The 21763-nt window shown below is 40.1% G+C and overlaps 1 protein-coding gene across 1 annotated transcript in view; it reads left to right on the forward strand.

Annotated features, from left to right (window-relative positions):
- GTF2F2 (general transcription factor IIF subunit 2) overlaps positions 1 to 21434 on the forward strand; it is a 153005-nt gene extending 131571 nt beyond the window's left edge. Inside the window, exons 7-8 of the mRNA XM_024755610.1 lie at positions 6984 to 7127; positions 20883 to 21434. Of these exons, the coding sequence (XP_024611378.1) occupies positions 6984 to 7127; positions 20883 to 21002 (264 nt within the window). The 3' untranslated portion in view covers positions 21003 to 21434. The remainder of the gene's footprint in view (positions 1 to 6983; positions 7128 to 20882) is intronic.
- The last annotated feature ends 329 nt before the right edge of the window (positions 21435 to 21763 follow it).

Consider the following 21763-nt stretch of genomic DNA (forward strand, 5'->3'; position numbering starts at 1 on the left):
TAGTAATGAAGCAAATATATATGAACATGAAAGTGGCAAAACTGACACTTCTCTTCTAAAACCATCTCTTGGAATTCCCTGGTGGTCCACTGTTTAAGACTCGACACTTTCACTGTTGTGCGCCCAAGGTTCGATCCCAGGTCGGGGAGCTAATATCCCGTGAGCCGTGTGGCATGGCACAAAAAAAAAAGTCTCTTTTATTAGTCACTTTGTGAGGTAGAAACAGTGATGACGTGATCAAATCTGACAAGAACTTGGCCCTCCCGAAAAGGAAATTATCATTCTAAATATGGCTTGTGATCCCCTGTCTTTAATGATTCAGTTAGTGTCTATCATGGAAGAAGAAACAACTCCAGATATTTCAAGCCGAAAGGGACTTAAAGTAGGAAACTGGTTACAAATGGTTTACAGAATGGAATAACAAAAATGGAAGGGCTGAGGTTGCCAGAGATGAGGAAGCTGCTGCTTCCAGAGGTGCTTCCACAGCACAATAGAAGAAAACCGCCCTTCCTCCTGCTTCCTTCTTCCATTGGCAGAGCCCCAGCTGGGAACAGGCTGGCAGGGGAGTCTCGGAAGTGTGGCCTGCAGTCCCCTGATGCTGCTACCACCGCCGCCAAGGCTGGGAGCTGAAGGCTTATTGGAAATAATTTGACATAGTGACCCTTGACCTTTGTGTTGTACCGTAAGTTGTATTAGCTGTTGCTGGTTCAAAGCCATCACAGTTTGCAATTCATTTAAAGACTAAGCATCCAGAACATGAAGACAGATCCACTGTAGTTTGAGAGCAAAACAAAAAAAAGTGTTTTGTAATTTTGACAAATTAAATTAAAACTTATTCCTAAAATATTTTTATTTCATCTCTTTAAATTTTTTGTTCTTGTATGCTTTATAAAGATAACTGTGCATATTAATACAGAATACATTTCTTAATAATTTTATTCATATAGTTCATGCTTTACATTTTTTACTGATTGAGATTTCCCCAGTGGTCCAGTGGGTAGGACTCAGCGCTTTCACTGCTGAGGGCCTGGGTTCCGTTCCTGGTTAGGGAGCTAGGATCCCACAAGCTGCGTAGCGAGGGAAAAAAAATATTTTTTTTACTGATAGAGTTGTATAATCAAAATATAGAGTCAGCTGATGTGTAAGATTCCTTTCAGCTCCCTCCAGCCCTGATTGCAACTAAGGGTGCTTGTGTATGTGTGTTCTGGTTGACATTGTGGACATCATCATCCAGTCTGTGTAAATGTCACAGTATTCTTATATGTAGTCTCCATCTTATGACCTTTCTCATAAGGAATCCCTTTTCTCATAAGGATTTGTGTCTTCTCTTGTCTAGACAGTGGTTCTCAATGCTGGCTGTACACTAGAATCACCTGGGAAGCTTTTAAAAAGAAAAATACCTCCAGAGATTGATTGTATTGATCTACTATGGAGGCCAACTGTCTTAAATTTTTAAGTTCCCTAGGTAATTCTAGCATTCCGCCACTGATCCACTGTTACAGGCATTTTTTATAGCTCTGTCTGCCATCTCCTGTTGGGGTGGGGAGCAAAAATGATGCCCAGGAGGAGACCAGGAAGTCTCTTTCCACTAAACCTAAGGCTTTTAAAAAGGTTTAGTATCTTCTCGTCTCTGTTATCATCAATCCCCGTCTATGCCCCACCCACCCCAGCTTGAAAAAAGATTTCTCTTTCCCTTTTTTTTCCTGGCAAGAGCTCTTAGTCTGAAAATGATAGAGAATTAGAAAAAATTGAACTAGAAAACTACTGTTGGAGGTAATAGAACTATTACATAAAATCTTGAAGTAAACGCCCAGAAACTAAAAAGAAAATTTATTTTATGCATACTCTGTTTCCTTCTGTGTGGCAACCAACTGCGTTAGTCTTCAGAGCTAGGGTTGTTGGCAGTAGGGGGGGTTTTGCTTGGCTTTTTGTTTTGTTCTCAGGTATCTGTATGAATTTGGAATTTTGCTGATTAAAATGGATGCCTGCAGGACTGTATCTAAAGGCCTTTCGGCAATATTTGCCTACTGTAGTATATAGTGTAGTATAAGGATACATGCTTCGTTCATTTGAATTTGCACACCAAGGACTGATCAACTCTAAAGAAATAATTTCCTCCCAAGAGATAACAACACACTAAGCAGAAACAGGAGCATTGGGGGTGGGGGGGAGTCTTTCATAAGGATTTAAAATGCAAACCATGATATTCAAGGCTGTCACGCTCACTTTAAAAGTTAAAATAAAAGCCTCCACAAAGACTGCCTTGACAAAGCAATGAAAATATTTCTGCAAACAACAATCTAGAAATTTACAGACATCTGTATTATAATACTTTAATTGGCAGTGGGTGGCATTTATAATTTTAGTCAGTGATTATTGTTTCAGTAATGATGGTTGAACAGCTCTATACCACATCCACAATGGATTTTCAACATTTGGTTGCGTTTTAGTCTTGAATAATTTGTTTTTCATTTTGAAAGTAAAATTGTATATGATGGATTTTTTTGGATTGTAAAATTTTGTAACTACAGATTAAATTTAATGTTTTTTCTGAATTGACATGTATTTCTATGCAGCTGGTTACACTGTAGTCTGTGGTCATTGGGGGCAGATATAAGATCAGTAATTAAAATTCATATAATATAAAAGCTATTTCTAGTCCAGTAACTCTCCTACTAATATTTTGTGGTAGCTGCTAAAAAGTTAGAAAACGTGACTGCTTTGAGTGTCATTTCCTTATAATGCCAGTACAAAACAAAATGCCCAAAGGGAAAAGAGCTAAAATGAGAAGAAAACAGTAGTCTTCTCCTAAACTAGTTCATACCATTTGTAGCTTATTTGTAGAATTAATTTTATTTGTAGTACAAAGTTGTAAGTGCAATATTAAGATTGGCATTTCTACACTGTTTGGCTTAAAAGAGAAAAGTTACCTCAGGGATCTTAGTTTTGTCCTGAGTATGTTATTAATAACTAAATGATCATGGAAGTAATTTCAGTCCCTCTTTATAGTTACACATATATCGGAACTACCTGATACCACAGAGCAGAATTTGGGTTATGAGCCTGTCTTGGACATTATCAAAAAAGATTTAAATAATGCTGTACTGCAGAAATTTTGTTTTAAAACAGTCTTTTCTGTAGGTTATCCTATAGTACAGGCCCTGAGGGCATTAAAGAGATATATGTCTGGGTTTTCAGATTACACTTCTAAGTGTTTTTTTTTTCTTTTGCAAATATTTGATTGATTGATTGAAGTATGGTTGATTTACAATGTTGTGTTAGTTTCAGGTGCGCTTTTAAGTGTTTTTATTTCGCTAGTCAAAAGTGAAGTTAGGCTGCACTGTCCCCTGGGTTATTGAGCCATTGATAGACATGGTTAACACAGAAAGACAAGCATACAAGTCTAGTCTGCTTTCTCCGCAATTTAAAGAAGGAAAGCAGCAATGTTAAACACAGTGTTTTGAGATTGAAACATGTAAACCAAGATTTTTTTTTTTTAATTTCTGCGTAGAATTGGTGCTTTTCTCAGTACTCATTAACATTACGAATCACAACCTAATCTGACTCTTAATCTTATCCTCAGTATTTTTTTAATATCTATTTATTTATATTACTATTTGGCGGGTCTTAGTTGTGGCACACAGGATTTTTCGTTGCAGCACACAGGCTTCTCTCTACTTGTGGCGCGAGGGCTCCAGAGCGTGTGGGCTCAGTAATTGCGGCGCGTGGGCTTAGTTGCCCCGAGGCATGTGGGATCTTAGTTCCCCGACCAGGGATCAAACTGGCGTCCCCTGTGTTGCAAGACGGATTCTTAACCACTGGATCACCAGGGAAGTCCCTTATCCTCAATATTGATTTTGGAGTTTCTTTATTCTAAATTCTTTTCTTCAGTCCTTTTGGGTCTGACATACGGCTTTAGGGTTGGGACAACTTGATAACAAACACTTAAGTTTTTCTCTCCACTGCCAGCTAGAATGTATGCCCTCTCTGAACTGGGCCATCTTGCTTTACCAGCACGTTTCTTTACTTGAAAACATTTTTGTTCATCTTCCTAGCTTCTCGAGTCTTAGCACAGGCTCCGGACGCGCAGGCTCAGCGGCCATGGCTCACGGGCCCAGCCGCTCAGTGGCATGTGGGATCTTCCCGGACCGGGGCACGAACCTGTGTCCCCTGCATCGGCAGGCAGACTCTCAACCACTGCGCCACCAGGGAAGCCCTCGAGTCATTTTACACAAGGAAGAGATGGCTAAAGGTGGAAGCTGAATATACCATAACTTCTGTTTCCTATTTCCTTAATTTAACTTTTTCCATCTTCTTTCAGCATAAATTAAAGCTGGGACAGAAGAGAAGACAGAATATCATACAACTGTAGCTCTATACTTAGAGTCCAAAGCCTAGCACTGGTCTTTTGCTAGGTCCCCACTTCTTTGTCTTGTTTTTCTTGAGGACCAATGGCTTTTCCCTAAATGAGATCCCACATCCCACTCAAGCCTGCGGGAAGGGAATAGGCTTTCCCCACTCCTCCTTAGTCTGATTCTATCTCCCTCTATTTTCTAGATACCAAGTTAAGTTTCTCTTAGTCCCCACTCGGTCAGAGTAAAGGGCTATAACATCTTCATCCCGTGGTCCAGACTTTCGTACTCTTTTACCAGGCCCTCCTTTCTAGACTGTCCATCACAGTGGACAAAGCAAACCCTTTCAAATACAGTGCACCTGTGGAAGGGAATGTCAGGATGCAAACTAAGTACAAATGTAAGTAGGGGGAAATAATGGCATATTTGAGACCTTGGTCAGCAAAGCAAGGCTTAAAGATTAATCCCTTAAGGCATTCCATGATCTCATTCTTCTTTTTAATCCAAAGACTGTTTGGATTTGTGGGTTTTGTCCTGGTCTGTCGTGATTTCTTTCTCCATCATACAGCCACTGTCTTAGTTCTTTCTATCCTTCTTTTGACCCGAGAGAAAGAAAATTCTTCCTTGAGTGGCCCTCAGGTAGATCTCTGTTGGCCTTGGCTGTCTCTGCAGCCTCCTTTCTCTCAGAATTGGGGCAGAATCTGTAATTCTGCCTTTTTCCTTAGGTGCATTTTTTTTTCATCTGTTCTTCCATCTTCCTCAAATTGAGAAGGCATGGATTTCCCCCTTGGTCATGGGTTTCTCTGGTCTCTCCCCTCTGCAGTCTTGCTTCTAGCTCTTCTAGTCACTCTGCTCTTTAGCAATTCCTTTGTAGCTGCCCACAGTTGTTTTCTTTCAGGCTCTTTCCACCCAGAAAATCTTGAGACTAGCTAGATTTCATTCCTCCCCAACAATACAGTCTGTGCCGTGCATTTGCACTTTTTTTCAGCATCATGACCTTGTTCTAGGTAGCTCTGTGCTCTCTATTACTACATTACTACTATTACTACATTTAAAATGCTCAAGGCCCTGTCTGTACATTTTAATACACAAGCCCTAAGAAAGGGATACCTTTTGAAAGAGAGTGTCTTATTTGCCCCATATTTTAGTGCAATACCAAGCACCTAATCTATGCTTAATATGTTAAAGAGATGAATGGGTTTTGAGTTTTACTCCCAAGATGTACATATCATAAAAATTAAGACATTCAATTTAGTCCTTTTTCCTTGTATAGCTCCTAATTTTATCTAATTGAAGGACAGATACTTGTTGTCAGAGTTACTTCTTGCCTCTAATTTGAAAGTCTCTGATATATTATTTAGTCTTGACATCAGTAGAAATTAGACTTTATCTTTTTACATCTCTATTGTTAAAATCCAGAGAATAAGCCTAACTATATGAAGCTGGAATTTGTGCCTAATTTAGTTGTACATTTGGAAACGTATTTCACTGTCTTGGAAGCTAGTCTCTAGATTATAGAGATGCACAGAAGATTGTTCTCTTGGCAGCTTTCACCCCCCACTTCTGCTGCTGTATTTACCAGGTGGGCTGCTGTAGTTTATATACATGTCCTATAACATATAGTTCCTGAGGCTTTATCAAAATAAAGTTTTTCTTGGGCTTCCCTGGTGGTGCAGTGGTTGGGAGTCCGCCTGCCGATGCAGGGGACGCGGGTTCATGCCCCGGTCCGGGAGGATCCCACGTGCCGCGGAGCGGCTGGGCCCGTGAACCATGGCCGCTGGGCCTGCGCGTCCGGAGCCTGTGCTCCGCAACGGGAGAGGCCACAACAGTGAGAGGCCCGCGTGCCGCAAAAATAAATAAATAAAATAAAGTTTTTCTTAAAAAAAAAAATTAAAAGCTTAATCAACTGACGTGAATGCAAGTAAGTTGCACGTTTTCAATAAAAAGGTAATTTTTTTTACAAATGCACATGTCTCTGGAAGGTAACACTAGGAGAGAGTTTATACACTCTCTTCATGTCACTGCTTACTTCATCTTACAGAAGAAGCAAGTTCAAAGAGGTCACACAGTTGGGAGGAGAAAAGGCCTCCTGTCACCTCCCGTGTGCTTTCCTTTTTACCAATGTTCCCCAGACTTTTCATCCTTAGAGAACCTGTTCTGTGATCTGCCTGCCCCTCAACCCTCTCCCTGCCCTGGAAAACTCCAATTTTGAAAGATGTTGCCTACCAAACTGCATGTAGCAGATAAACTGTTTTACTGAATTTCGGGTAATCAAAAACAAAGAACTGCAAGTTGGACTTTGTGATCAACACGAGCTAACTGGTGGCCACGCTGAACTGATATACTTTCGGTAAAGAAAGGCTTTTTGCGAGGAAGTGGACACATTATGTAAAGCTTTAGGGAATAATGAAAACGGGTTACAGATGGGCTTTAATACCTTCTTGGAGCCTTAAAGTTCTGAGGAGCCCTGGGAGCAGTGAGGACCCCAGGTACTGAACCACCACCCTTTGACCTGCTGCTTTGCAGCTTAAAATCTAAGCGTCACGTGGAGGACTGAAAAGAGAGTGCCTGTGTTTCAGAGTGAGCATGTTGAATTAATGCCTTCCGGGGTTTTTTGCTTTTTGCACCTAGATTGAATATGAAAGGAAAAAGAAAGAAGATGGGAAACGAGCTCGAGCTGATAAACAACACGTTTTAGACATGTTGTTTTCGGCCTTTGAGAAGCATCAATATTACAATCTTAAGGACTTGGTGGACATCACAAAACAGCCTGTGGTATGTATACGCTCACATTGATCCTTTAAATACGTCCTGCTTCATTAATACAGCTTTCCTGAAGAGAAGTGTATTGTAAATGAATAAGTTCACTTGCACCTATGCTGATGTCAGGTTTTGTTTCAACACGGAAAAGATGTCTCAGTGTAGCCTTTTTCCCCCTCCCTCCCTCCCTTCCTCCCCCTCCCTCTCTCCCTTCCTCCCCCCCTTTCCTCCCTTCCTTCCTTCCTTCCTCCCTCCCTCCTTCCCTCCCTTCTTTCCTCCCTTCCTTCATTTTGTTTTCTTACCTCAGCTTCATTGTTTTCAATTTTAAATACATTTAATATCAGTAGTTCCATATGAAGAAAAGGTGGATTTGTCCTCCTTTTGACTGATCCTTGACTTTAAGCCTGAAGTCTCTTTGTTTATATCATTTCTAGTCTGTCTTTTGTTCTCTTACCTCCCTCCAAAAAAGCTCAACTTGGAAGAGTTGTATGGGTCTTTCACGGTGAATGTTTATCCCCATTTTGTGAACTGTTCTCTGTGGATTTTTTTTTTTAATCAGAATCTATCTAGCACTAACATTAGGTCTTTTTAAACTTGAGCTGTACTGCCTCACAATGCTTGTTGAGATTATGATTGCGTTGGGCTATTCTCCATTTTCAAGGAAATTTTTAATAAATTGATGTTTTAGAAAGTTTTTGTTTGTTCTATAAGTAATCATTTTTAATCACTTCTCCAGACTCTTGTGCCTATTTGCTAATAATTTGTGTTTCTAATCCATTTAAAATGTTGGTAACAAGTAAGGGATCTAAACCCTTTCTCCAGCCTTGGGTCACATTTCCTTCCATTTAACTTTCTCACACCTGAGATTAGCAAAGTATCAAATTGAATTATATTTTAGTATTTTAAGTATTTAAGTATTTTAGTATTTTACCTAAAGTATTTTACTTTACAGGTTTTTAAAAATTAGATGGAAACCCCCTTGTTTTTGTCCTCTTACCCACTTTGCTTTATTATTTTGTCCGCTTTGCCAGGATACTCAAGAATATGTTAATTCTAAGGGCTCCATTTATTTGCTTCAGAATATGTAACAAGATAACTGCTTTTGTAATATATTTTAACATAAACGGCTTGGTATAATTTTTTTCTGATTTATTCAGAGCTTTAGGAAATTATTTCTGAAACTTCAGTATTGATGGTACGGCTTCCCACTTCTGTAGAGATTTCTTTACTGTTATATTTCATCCTTTCACTTTTTCATTAAGAAAGAAATTTGAATTCCAAAAGACCTAAGTACTTTGTTGTTGTTTTTTTTACCAGAGAGGAGGAAGGTGCTCTTGCCGGCTGTATTATCAACTCATCTTAATGACTTCGCTCCCTTCAGCATCAAAGCCTTAGAAACAGCATTCCAAGCTAGATAAAAAATTTGAAATAGAATAATTCATAAGCTAAGCTCTGTTTCTTCTGGTTTTAATGAAGTTTACCTTTGTATTTTATATATACATGAAAAGGCCATTCCAGAAATTCTGGATGCAAACAGTATATTCTCATAGAAAAACACACACACACACACACACACACACACACAATTAGATATGGGAAAATAAGCGTTTGTAGAGGGCCATTCAGATGATACTAGGGAAAGCACTTTCTTTGCCCTTAACATGGGATGACATATTTTTAGAGTTTACTCATTTTGCATCAAAGAAAAGGGGTAACTAGTATTTCTCTCAATCTTTGTTCTTCGGATAATTTTTACATGGTGGAACTCAGTGAATCTCTTATAACAGAGCTTCTTAATTCATGGTCAGTAGATGGGCTTTAGGAGATCCAGCAACCCCCTGAATATGTACAAAAATGTGTGGATTTTTCTGGGGAGCAGATTTATAGTTTATATCAGATTCTCGTAGAGAGCCTGGGAACCTCAAAGAGCTTGAGAACCACTGATCTAGAAACAATTATTTTATAATAGTTTTATTATTTAGGGACTAAATTGCCTCGGCAAGCGTAAAGTTTTTGAAGGCAGGTTTGTATATTATTCATATCCCTAAATATTCATACATTCCACAACACAAACATAGTAGCAATTCAGTAATTGATTTAAGAATCAGGAGATGGCCCATCCTCTGTATTTAAAGACCACCGTATTTTCCTCAGATGGATTTTGACAGGCCTCATGTCGTTTATGGCAGGAGCAGGGTAGAAAGAGCCATCTCAAGAAAGCATGGAATGCCAGAGCTACCGTTATCCTCGCATAGAGGGGAGGAGAGGACAGGAAGTGGTCAGCATGGACTCCAGTCTTGCCATTTACCTCAGTGGGATCTGGAGAAGTCACTTCCATTGCTAAAATTGAGGAGTTGGACTGGATAATCCTTGTGAGCCCTTCCAGCTCTCCATCTGTGATTCTTTCTTTCTCCTATTTCATCTCCTCCTCTCCACCTCCCACTCACATTTGAACTGAGTTGGCAAAGCCCCTTGACCTAGAAAGAAAGTGGCCAGAGCCCAGCTCTCCTCTGTGTAGGTAACTGTCCCCTTTAAAAGGTTCACAGGGCATAAGTCAGTCTGTACTAATGGTCATGAATATACCCTTATTAATTTGATTTTAGTCTGAGCAATACCAAGAGAATAAAGGAACCCAGTGTCGCATGAAGGTCAGTGATCCAGGAAAGAGATTTCCTGGTATGATGGAAAGAGCACAGGACTGTAAGTAATAGGATCTCAGTTCAAGTCCCAGCCCTGTCATTTAGCCAAAGAGTCCTAGGTATTTAAATGCATTTAATGTTTAATACATTATATAATTTAATATTTAATTTACTTAATATATGACATTCTTAATATAAAATTTACCAATATATTCAAATTAAATGTTTATCATATTACACTTTGTAAATATGTTTTTAAAATACCTAGTTTACAGGATCCTTATAATAATTAATGTTTATGAAAGTTGCATTTGTCAACAGCAAAGTATTTTACTATTATTATTAGTGTTATTAAACAAATTTTTGAGCCCTGTGTAAAAGGGAAGAAAAGAGATCTTTGTGTTAATCAGTTCTTTAGTATATGCATTTAATGACATGCTCTCGTTTTCTTTTTTTTAATTAATTAATTTATTTATTTTGGCTTTGTTGGGTCTTCGTTGCGGTGCACAGGTTTCTCATTGTGGTGGCTTCTCTTGTTACGGAGCATGGGCTCTAGGGGCCCACAGGCTCAGTATTTGTGGCACGTGGGCTCTAGAGTGCGTGGATTTCAGTACTTGTGGCACGTGGGCTCAGCAGTTGTGGCTCGTGGGCTCTAGAGCACAGGCTCAGTAGTTGTGGTGCACCGGCTTAGTTGCTCCACGGCATGTGGGATCTTCCTGGACCATGGCTCGAACCCGTGTCCCCTGCATTGGCAGGCAGATTCTTAACCACTGCGCCACCAGGGAAGTCCCTGCTCTCGTTTTCTGATGGCCCCCAATGCCACTTTTGATACCAAGTTTCTAACCATGAAGTGTATTGCTTTAATACATCCTCTTTGTAACACTACTACTGTATTCTTAAGTTACCATCTGCTTTCTGACCTTTAGAATGTCATTTTTGACATTCTGAGTGAATCTGAAGTATTTTCCTGTTTTTCCAGTTCCTTCCCTTCTATATTCTTCTTCCTAAAAACCTTCACTTCTACAAGCAAAATTATTGATTAGAGAAACTGCCCTTAAGGACTAGCCTTTTTCTCTCATTTGCCGGTGTGTGACTTGCATAAGCAACCAAAGAATTAAAGTTACTCATTAAGGGCGAATAAGCCAACTTTATTAATATGCCAGGCTCTGGTAACCGATAAAAAGTTGGAAACACGGTATCCATTTAAAGAAGTGCTTTTATGCAGTTTAAATTTTGACTTTTTTTTCCCCCCTCTCTAAAGTAAACTATCAGAGGAAGCCTATTATTTCTCTCCTGACAGTCTTTGCTCTTTCACCTTGAATGTGTTACGTCTAGTCTTTCTTCATATTTTATTATATCTGTAAAATAGAAACATAATATCATTTCCTTCAAAAATACAAACCAGGGCTTCCCCGGTGGTGCAGTGGTTGAGAGTCCGCCTGCCGATGCAGGGGACACGGGTTCGTGCCTTGGGCCGGGAAGATCCCACATGCCGCGGAGCGGCTGGGCCCGTGAGCCATGGCCGCTGAGCCTGCGCGTCCGGAGCCTGTGCTCTGCAGCGGGAGAGGCCACAGCAGTGAGAGGCCCATGTACCCAAAAAAAAAAAAAAAAAAAAAAAACCCACTAGGAACTGTATATAATTGCTCCCTTTGAAACACCAAACTGCGAAGACCATTTTGAGCCCTAGCATACTGTTCTCTTAACACAGCACCCATTTCCCAGTGTTTCTCTAAACATCCATTTCTATTAGAAGTGTCGTCGAAAATCAGCTCTAATTATAACTGAACCTCTTCATTTCCTTATGCTCTAAATCCACTCAATTTTACGTCAAGATTCAGGGAAGTTTATCTTTAATTATTGATGACCCTTCTAAATCAGCAGCCCCAATCATGTCGATCCAGTGGACCATTTACTTTTTAATTCAGTGTATGTAATTGAACAATTTGCATGCTTTTATAAAGTAAGTTCAAATCAGCAAGAAAAATGAGGCGGAGATTTGCATGGCTTTGATTGTGAAGCGGCTTGGTACCCGCACTTCAAATTGCCTAGCACTAAATAATGCTGAACAGACTTGTTTATTTGCCCAAAGTAAGCTTTTGATAAAACCGATGCAGCGATAAGGTAGTGTTAACATAATCCTCAGACTTTGTTTCCAGACAGGCCTAAATAAATGCTTGAACAGAAATAAGTGAAATTCGGCATCAGTGAGATACAAGAAGATATGCTTTTTTAAAGGATAAAATAACTAGGGAATTTGATATACTGAGCATTTCTCCTGTCAAAAAAATAAAATTTTATTTACAAGTATATGCTCCTATAGATCTGTGAATTGGTAGGGACTCTTTCAGCTGCAAAAAAGAGAAACTCAGCTCAAGCTAGCTTAAACAAAAATAGAATTTATAGGCTCCCGTAGCTGGGAAGTTCAGGAATGCATCTTGCTTTAGACATGGCTAGATCCAGCTACTAATATTATTTAGTTAGAACTGTCCCTCCCCATCTCTCCACACCTTTCCTCATCATTCTGTGTGTTGTCTTTATCCTTAGGCAGGATCTTGCCATGTGGTAACCAAAGTGGCCTCCTGAAGCACCTCACAGCTAGCAGCCTCAAAGCAGAAAGACAATATCTGTCCTGATGATTCCAGCAAAAGCTCAGGGAGGACTTTAATTGCCCTGATAGGGGTTGTATGCTTATTCCTGAGCCAAGGGTACGGAAGTCCATCAGCCGAGCCCACTGCCTCTCCCACCCGTGTGCCACACTGCTTGGTACAGAAGTAGCACCTGATGAGTCATAATCATTTGATTGTTATCTCAAATTTAGTTTGTTGAAAACAGAACTCTTGATTTCTACACCCCTCCAACCCCGACCCCCCAGACTTCCCCATTGCAGTGACACCACCATTCCCCAAGTTACTCAAGCCAGACATCTGTACTCCTGTTTCCTCTTCATGATATCTATATTACACATTATGGTACATATATATCATATATATGCTATATATCTCTGGGTCAGGATCTTAAAAGTAATCCTAGAGATAATCTAGTCTAAGTTATAGTCCCAGAGAAGGAAGTTGCCTAGTGGCTTGAAGGCATCTCTTACCACATTGCGTCTTCTATTCAGACATGTGTATACAACCAAAGACAAGCAAAGAAAATGTTTTTCTGACAATAGGAGCCCCTTTTTAATGAGCAGGGGGGAAGCTAATTTCTCTCTCAGGCAGACCGCTTTCAAATGTCTGTGTTATTAAGAATCACCAGGCTTCCCTGGTGCAGTGGTTAAGAATCCACCTTCCAATGCAGGGGACACGGGTTCGAGCAACTAAGCCCGTATGCCACAACTACTCAGCCTGTACTCTAGAGCCTGCGAGCCACAACTACTGAGCCCGCGTGCCACAACTACTGAAGCCCGTGCGCCTAGAGCCTGTGCTCCACAACGAGAGAAGCCACCGCAGTGAGAAGCCCGCACACCGTGATGAAGAGTAGCCCTCTCTCACGGCAGTGAGAGGAAGCCCGCGCGCAGCAACAGAAGACTCAACGCAGGCAATAAATAAATAAATAAAAATAAATAAATTCATTAAAAAATTAAAAATAAAAAAAATTTAAAAACCCATTTTTACTTTGGATTAGAAACTGAATGAGCTAAGATAAAGCTTAGATTCCATTCTCTATGTACTTAGCTTAGATTAACGATGATGATTCTTTTAAGTTGGTTTCAACTTTTTAATGATACAATTTTTAAAAATTGATTAATCAATTAATTTTTACTTTTGGCTGCGTTGGGTCTTTGTTGCTGCACGTGGGCTTTCTCTAGTTAGGACGAGCAGGGGCTACTCTTACTTGCGGTGTGCAGGCTTCTCGTTGCGGAGTACGGGCTCTAGGCGTGCGGGCTTCAGTAGTTGTGGCTCGCGGGCTCTGGAGCGCAAGCTCAGTTGTTGTGGCGCACGGGCTTAGTTGCTCCGCGGCATGTGGGAACTTCCCGGACCAAGGCTAGAACCTGTGTCCCCTGCATTGGCAGGCGGATTCTTAACCACTGTGCCACCAGGAAAGTACCCAAAATGGGTTTTTTTACATGTTTGAAGTTTATTCCCAAATGTACTACTGAATAATGCTGTTTTTATTATAATTTCTTGTTCTGACATATGCTTTCCCTTTTTTACATGATTCCTTTTTTTTCTTTTCCCCTGAATCTTTATCATTTCCTTTCTATTCTCTCTTCATGTCTCCTATAACTGGAAGTTTTCAGTTTTGAGTGGTACTACCAAAACTAAAAAGACCACCAATTTCCCAGCAGAGCATATTAGCTAGTGACAGCCCTCTGTGAGACTTTTTTTTTTTTTTTTGCTGCGTCCGCTCTTTGTTGCGGTGTGTGGGCTTCTCTCTAGTTGTGGTGCGCGGGCTCAGTAGATGTGGCACGTAGGCTTCGCTGCCCCGCGGCATGTGGGGTCTTAGTTCCCCGACCAGGGCTCAAACCGACGTCCACTGCGTTGGAAGGCAGATTCTTAACCACTGGACCACCAGGGAAGTCACGAGACTTCCATTTTAAAAAATAATTATTTGCAGCAGCTGGTTAACTTAGTTGGTTAGAAGGTGGTGCTAAAAAATAACAATTTGCTTGTGAATTTGAGCCTTAATTAAAAGCTTTAGAATATGAAATGTCATACTAAAATAAATTATTAACTATGTTGAATATAAAAGGATAAAAGTTGAGCACATTTATGAAATTTTAATGCTTTCCTTATGAGTAGAAGGTTCTAATAACTAATAGATTTACTACTAATGAGTTTATTATGAAATAGTAACGTTTTCTCTTTTAATTTATTGTACGGTTTGTTTCAGCCTTTTTACTGTTTTTTCTTTTTTACCTTATTTCTGCGTGGGGTAAAATTGGGGGTGAATTTACTAACATAACCAATTGAGTCCATATTTTACGTGAGATATTACGTAGGTAAAAGCAACATCTGACATAGGCTCCCAGTATGCAAAATTGGGCATTATTTACATACAGAATTTACATAGAGTTTTAAATTAAGCAGTAGGGCACACAATTTATGTTTATTCTGAAAAGTGTCATTATTCATAAAATCTCTTTCTCCACCCTTCCAGTCCTATTTAATTTTAAAGGGAGGGAAAAGTAAATGTTTAAGCTCATTAACTGCTTTCTCCTGATTTATTTAGTCCCTGAGCAAGCTAGAAGGAAGGACTTGTTTTAAGTTTGCCATCCTTATGGGAATTATCTTATCCATGGCTCACGGGCCTAGCCGCTCCGCGGCATGTGGGATCTTCCTGGACCGGAGCACGAACCCGTGTCCCCTGCATCGGCAGGCGGACTCTCAACCACTGCGCCACCAGGGGAGCCCCATCAATCCTTTTTTAATCCTTAGCCAGCAAACCTTTTATCTACTATTGCCTTAAAGTAAAACTTTACTATCTATTCCAAATATTTTAAGGGTGAATAATGCTTCATTGTTGAGAATACTAGCTAATTTCCTAAAAATTCTTTATGGTAAAATATATACCTAAAGAGTCTCATTGCTTGCCATTTAATTTCTAGCAATATTTTCAAGTGGACTAATAATAACTCTGCCAATTGATATCTTCTTATTTTTTGTACGTTCTAAAACTACTTGTCACACCAAATGCACTAATAGGTAGTTTCCATGGTTCTAAATGCAAGAATTCATATTTATATTTCAATAGGAATTTTTTTCATCTTTATTAAGTTTTAGATATCTTTGTATGTTCCTAGTTAACACTTTTAACATTAACTACATGAATATATGTATGTTTTTTTCCCCCAGTTGGAAGCCGTCATATCCCAGCCTTGGAATACCTAGCAGTGTTCCAAGGTTAAGTTATGTTTAGCATACAAATAAACTAATACATTTTAGAAAGCATGTCTTTAAACATATAGTTAAAATTAAAAGTTTTGGCCCAAAGGAAGTAAACTTTATCTGAAATATGGAAGTATGTGAATCATTTGTGACTCACTGCTGGACAGATGAAGTGTTAACTAAAAGTAAGATGATTTACCAGCACATGAATATTAATGCAGTAATAAATTTCTTCTTTAGAATTTGGATTAAGCCATAAAGTAGGGCTGGGGGTGGGTAGAGTTTGTGGCTTGGCCATTTCATTACCGATCATCTCTCTGCTTCTTAGAGTTTTACAAAGGGAGGAATGCAGCCTGTGGGACCCTGAGAGGAGGACAGGGTGGAGACTAGTATAAAAACAGAGGTGAAACCAGAAGGAAAAGAGGAGAAAAGTGCTGAGATGGCCCATGTTGCAGAGATGCCCTCAGTACCATCTTCCCTCTCCTGTTCACAGTTCTGTCTAAAGGAATGAAACATAGGTTGCCTTTGTTCACAGCTTATGTATAATGTGCAGTTTGTTTATCTTTTTAATGAAAGAATTTTGTGCCTTGGAGCCACTAACATCTTCATCAGTAAGTCCTCTGTTCTATTAACCTTGTTTAAAGGAGTCACAGTTAGTCACATGAAAATCACATAAATATGAAGTGATACTTTGAAATTATCACGTAACTGATCATGAATGCCCTTGCCTCCTGGGTCACTTTATAAAACGCAGGTAGCAGTTTCCCTTTGGTGACTGTTAGCCAGTGCCATCTTTGGTATTGATTTACATGATGCACATTTATTCCAACCTTTTTGGGAAGATTTTGTGATGATAAGTCTAGTAGGGTTATATCTTTAGCTTATCTAAAGCATTATTATTTGGTGATCAGCTCTCTGTCAAAGATACATGTTTTTTTATCAACTTCTAGGAATTTAGTTATAGTTAGTCTGTCATTATGTATGTTAATGCTTAACACTCAAATGCCCGATAAAATGAAATGCAGATAAATCTTCCATTTGGCTGGCAGAGCAGTAGAGGAAAAGATGGTATGAAAAATGGCAGAGGTGGAAGCTGGTAAGGAGGGAGAAGAAGAGAGGCTAAAATAGTAGGCTGTGACTCTACACAGGTTTGTCTTGATCTTGGGGGGGATCAGGAATTTGATCTGTGAGTTTCCAGCTCTTTGGCCACCACCATTTTGTCTTGATCCACACATGCACACCACATCCTACTCACTAGACCTCTCTGCTCCAGTATGTGCTTTGCCTTTCCCTTGCAAGGAAGGTGTAATGTTCTATCCCCTTTTTCTCTGCTTTCGGGCTTGCTGTAAATACCCTCCCACACATCTCTTTGATGATGAATTGCTGGACCTGAGCCAATTTGTTATTTCAGATCTTGTTCTGCAGAACTGCCCACAGTTGGTAATGAGACATCTTTCCAATCCTACGTGACATAAAGGTGATCTACTCAGTTCTGGAATCTGGTGTTTAAAATACAAGTGATGAGGCAAAAGATTAAATTGCAAAATCAGTGTTTAGAATTAGTAAGAGGAGAACTAGTTTCCCTTGATCCCTGCAGAGACTTGCCATTCAGTTCAAATGATCAAATGTACATCCTCACAGAACCTAACATCTTGACTCCGGCTGGGTTAGATGCCCCTTCCAAGTGCTCCCATAATGTCCTGCGTGTTATGTCCTATTACTGTGCTTCTGTTTTAGTTTATGATTGCCTGCTTATAGGCCTTTGTTTCCCCCATTTAACACCCTGATCTTAAACTGTGAACTCTGTGAGGATGACAGCAGGCTGTGTGCCACTCAGCCTGATACTAGAATAAATATTAGTGTGAAGGTATACATTTTTTAAAAGGAAAGTTAGATTACCAATTGATCTTTAATCCTGCTAAAACCTTTAAAATCTCCACCTCGGACTTCCCTGGTGGCGCAGTGGTTGAGAGTCCGCCTGCCGATGCAGGGGACCCGGGTTCGTGCCCCGGTCCGGGAAGATCCCACATGCTGCAGAGCGGCTGGGCCCGTGAGCCATGGCCGCTGAGCCTGCGCGTCCGGAGCCTGTGCTCCACAATGGTAGAGGCCACAACAGTGAGAGGTCCGCGTACCGCAAAAAAAAAAAAAAATCTCCGCCTCAGTTGGCTTTGTCTCAAATAATATTTTAGCAGTATAATACAGATTTTAGTAGTAAATGTCATTCAGATTCAGGTAATACAGTTTAATCAATTTTTATTTCTCAAACCGGGTCATTGCCCTATATGTTAATGAGATGAAAAATGAAAACAACTAGAATTAGAGGTTTATTCCTTTGGGCCTTCTAAGTGATCTCCCCACAGCCAACCACACCGTCCAAAACCCTCTTAGCTCCTTACTCTTAAGCACACCCATTTCACTCACTGTCAGTGCGCTGCAGCTCTGATGTGCAGTCGGGCCCTGCAGTGGGAGCACAGGGTTTGATGGGAGAGATAGACATGTACACAAACAGTTATAATATAGTTGAGGGCTCTCCCTGAAGTATGTACAGTGTGAAATGTAGATCTGAGAGGTAGGACCATTAGGGAAAGTTTCTCTGAGAAAGTGACATTTGTGCTGAGTCGGAAAGGATGAGGAGTTCAGATCTGAGAGAAGGGGATGCGCATTACAGGGAAAGGGTAGAGCACATGGAAAAAAACCAAGAGCATGCAGACGCAGAAATGGCAAGTGCGCGTATGGGGAGGTATTAGAGAAAGAGGCCAAAGGGCAAACACAGACCTGGGTGGATGCCTGTGAAAGAATTTGGAATTTAGCCTGTAGGCCAAAGGGGAAGTCAGAGAAAATTCTGAAACAGAGAAATGACATAATCTCACTGTTCTCTACCTATGTCTTTCCTTCAAGGATTTTCTGACCTTGTTTTTCTCTATTGTTACTACCACTTTCTCTGCTAATGCTTTGTGCCAAGTTAATTCATTTAGTTATAGTAGAATGGTCTTAGGTTGCAGTTTGGAACATTCTCAAACTTCAGAAGTTTGCCCCTCCCTCCCCAAAAGATTTCTATACCATGCTAGATATGGCGACCCTCATCCCATCGTGTTACCTGACACATTGGCAGACTGTGACTGTCTCATTGCATTCCTATTGTTAGAAAAGAAAAAAGAGCAACATCTTTATAAAAAACAAATAACTCCATAACCTTATTATACTATTGATAGTTTAATAAAGTGAGGATGGGCTATACATGAAGACAACTGAATTTGTACCCTTAAGACTTTCTTAATATTTTGTGTTTAACCCTTTCTAGGCTTTTCATCTTCTGTATCCAGATTATAAATGACCCTGCTAGACTGGAAGTGAAGAGCATCTGTCAGGCAGCCACCGTGCTCCTGGCGCTTGCTCTGTTCATTTTTGACCCATCACAGTGCATCCACAGTTGCATGATTGTTTGTGCCCAGAGTCTGGCCATTCTCACAATAAACCATTCTTTGGAATTTTACAAAGAAGTCATTCATGGCGCCTAAACTGAAAATCAAAGCCCAGCCCATCATTTTCCACTTATGAATCCTGTTTATTAGAAAGTAGTTTGCGAACAGTGTCCCATTTTTTTCGATGCAATCTAAAGTAGCAGATGACAGGCATGCACATTACCTGGCCGTCTGAAGCTCACCTGAGTAATTCGCTTACTCATTACGGGTGGGTCCTTCGGTGAAGCCAGCTGCAGAAGGTGTGGGAGGCAAGCAGGCCTTCTCCTGGGGAAACCCAGGCCTCCTTTGGTTCATTGCTGCCACCTGCTGGGACCTGGCTGCCGGGACGGGGAGGCTGCTCCAGCGAGAGCTGAGCCATCCAGGGCTGTTTGAGGGACCCGTATGTAGTTCCAGTGCTGAACAGGTGGCCCTAAATGGAAGTACTTTATCAGCTGTAGAGCATTATACCAGTCTGTGTAAGGTGGTGTTAGGTGACGTTGATTCACGCATACTCTTCAGCGACCGTGAGGCTGAGAAAACTAAGTAATACTTGGAGGACCCAAAGGTGCCAGACTGTTAGAGCCAGAAGAATCCCTTAGGCAGATGCTGTGGATTTTAGTGTAGTTAAATCAGGCTCCTGGGGGCTTGTGAAATGCATAGTCCCGCCTAGCCCCAGAGATTTTGATTCACTATCTCTAAAATGGGGCTTATCTCACAGGCTCCCCATGCGGTTCTGATGCCGATAGTCTAGCACCACACTTGAGAAAGGCACTGCCTTAAACATTATCAAGGTAGAAGCTTCTCAGCCATTTTTCTAATTAGTGCCTCATTTCAGTAAATTTTTAAAATTTACATAATATTACATCTTCCATCCATGGGATGGGTCACTGTAATGTACCTGTAACTGGTTCTTTGAAGCATACACATAAAAATTATTGTTGGGTTCGTTTGTTCTGCAGTAAAAAAAGAAAAAAAGAGTCCGTTTTAAATGGTTAACTTTTCTGTCTTCCCCAAGAAGGAAGTACTGTAGTTTGTATTGATCAGTTGATAGTGAAATGCTTTTTCACCTTGGGCATTGGCAAGCAGCGGTGGGGTTTGATATTACATTTGTCATAGCCATCATTTTCATGACTGTAGTAAGCATTTGGGTAACACTGAATTTTCAGGTGCCTGAAATACCGTAATGCAGTGTTCTGCCTTCCATCATCACTCACCTCTTTCCTTTGGTGGAGGCAAGCACAAGAAAGCTGCAGCCCCCAGAAGAAAAATAAGTGGCCCAATAGCAAGTTTGAGAACTCACCTTAGAACTGAGAATTCTGGGTACCTATCATGTGCTTGCTTCATAGAGTATTAATGTCCCAAAGATATATGTCATTTTTTTAATATATGCTCCTGCTTCTGAAACAACTGTTTCCAATCCAAGAATAACCCTATATCTGACTGTGAACTCAGTGATGCCACTGAACTCAAGGGCAGATCACACTTGGTGTGCTGTGTAATCTTAATGAATTAAGCACCAGCAAATTTTCTAGTGTATTTTCATCTAGACTTTTTTTTCTTCTTCTTCTTTTTTTTTTTTTTAGCTCTCAAGGTTGCTGGCATTCAGGACTTCCAACCCCTTTAATGCAAATGATCATATATTTAACGCAGTTTTCATGTATTGTATGCATGGAGTCAAAACAGCAGTTTATTGAACTTCTTTATAGAGAAATCTTGTCAGGCTTTCAGGATCATAATTTTTATTACTAATAAAAGTGTGGTTTAGTGTATCATTTTATTTTAAATCTTGTTTCCTGCGTTCGTAATCTCATCCGTCAAGGTTATTTTGTTTTTGTTTTTCAGTCGTACCTGAAGGAAATCTTAAAAGAAATTGGTATTCAAAATGTAAAAGGGATCCACAAAAACACGTGGGAGCTGAAGCCAGAGTACAGACATTATCAAGTAGAAGAAAAGAGTGATTAAGAAGACACGAAGCCTGCCTGCTAACAGAACAACTAAAGGGTGATGCGCTAAGCAAACGGCCTTGATACGTGAAATCCTTGAGCACCATCTGTTATGGGGGGAAATGACTGGTACTTTAATTTCTCTAGGTAAATTTTTTAAACAATAATTCTTGTCAAGTTGCTTAAGTGATTTTTGAGGAAAAAGAACACATTTATTTATATACTTAATCAGATTATTCATGATGCGGTTGGGGGTTGAAGAAGGCTTTTCTTTTTAAATACTAACTTTTAAAATGTAAAATTAGGAAATGTTTTCTAAATGAGGACTCCCTGTACTTGTTTCTCTGAGGAGCTGAGGTAATAGAGATCCAAACCGAATGGCATAGCAGGAAAAAAGTAGTCAACTACAGAAACTCTCAAAAGGAATTAAAAAGAGTTCCTTCTTCTGAAATTGTCGAAGACCAAAGCTGTCTTTATTTTGTTTAACAGGTGTCTTGTTTCATGTTCACGCACATTAATGAAAGGATAGCATTTATGTTTGTACTAAGATGATTATCATTAGCTTATTTTACCCTAGCGATAGGGACATGAGAAATGGAAAAAATCATGGTCAATTAGTCTTTCTTTCTTCTTTTAAAATAATTAGAAATTGGGAATTCCTGGCCGTCCAGTGGTTAGGACTCTGCACTCTCACTGCTGAGGGCCCGGATTCGATCCCTGGTCGGGGAACTAAGATCCCACGAGCCCTGTGGCGTGGCCACAAAAAAAAAAAAAAAAAAA

This window comes from Neophocaena asiaeorientalis, unplaced genomic scaffold, assembly GCF_003031525.2.
Source record: "Neophocaena asiaeorientalis asiaeorientalis breed wild unplaced genomic scaffold, Neophocaena_asiaeorientalis_V1.1 scaffold59, whole genome shotgun sequence".
Classification (NCBI taxonomy): Eukaryota; Metazoa; Chordata; class Mammalia; order Artiodactyla; family Phocoenidae; genus Neophocaena; species Neophocaena asiaeorientalis.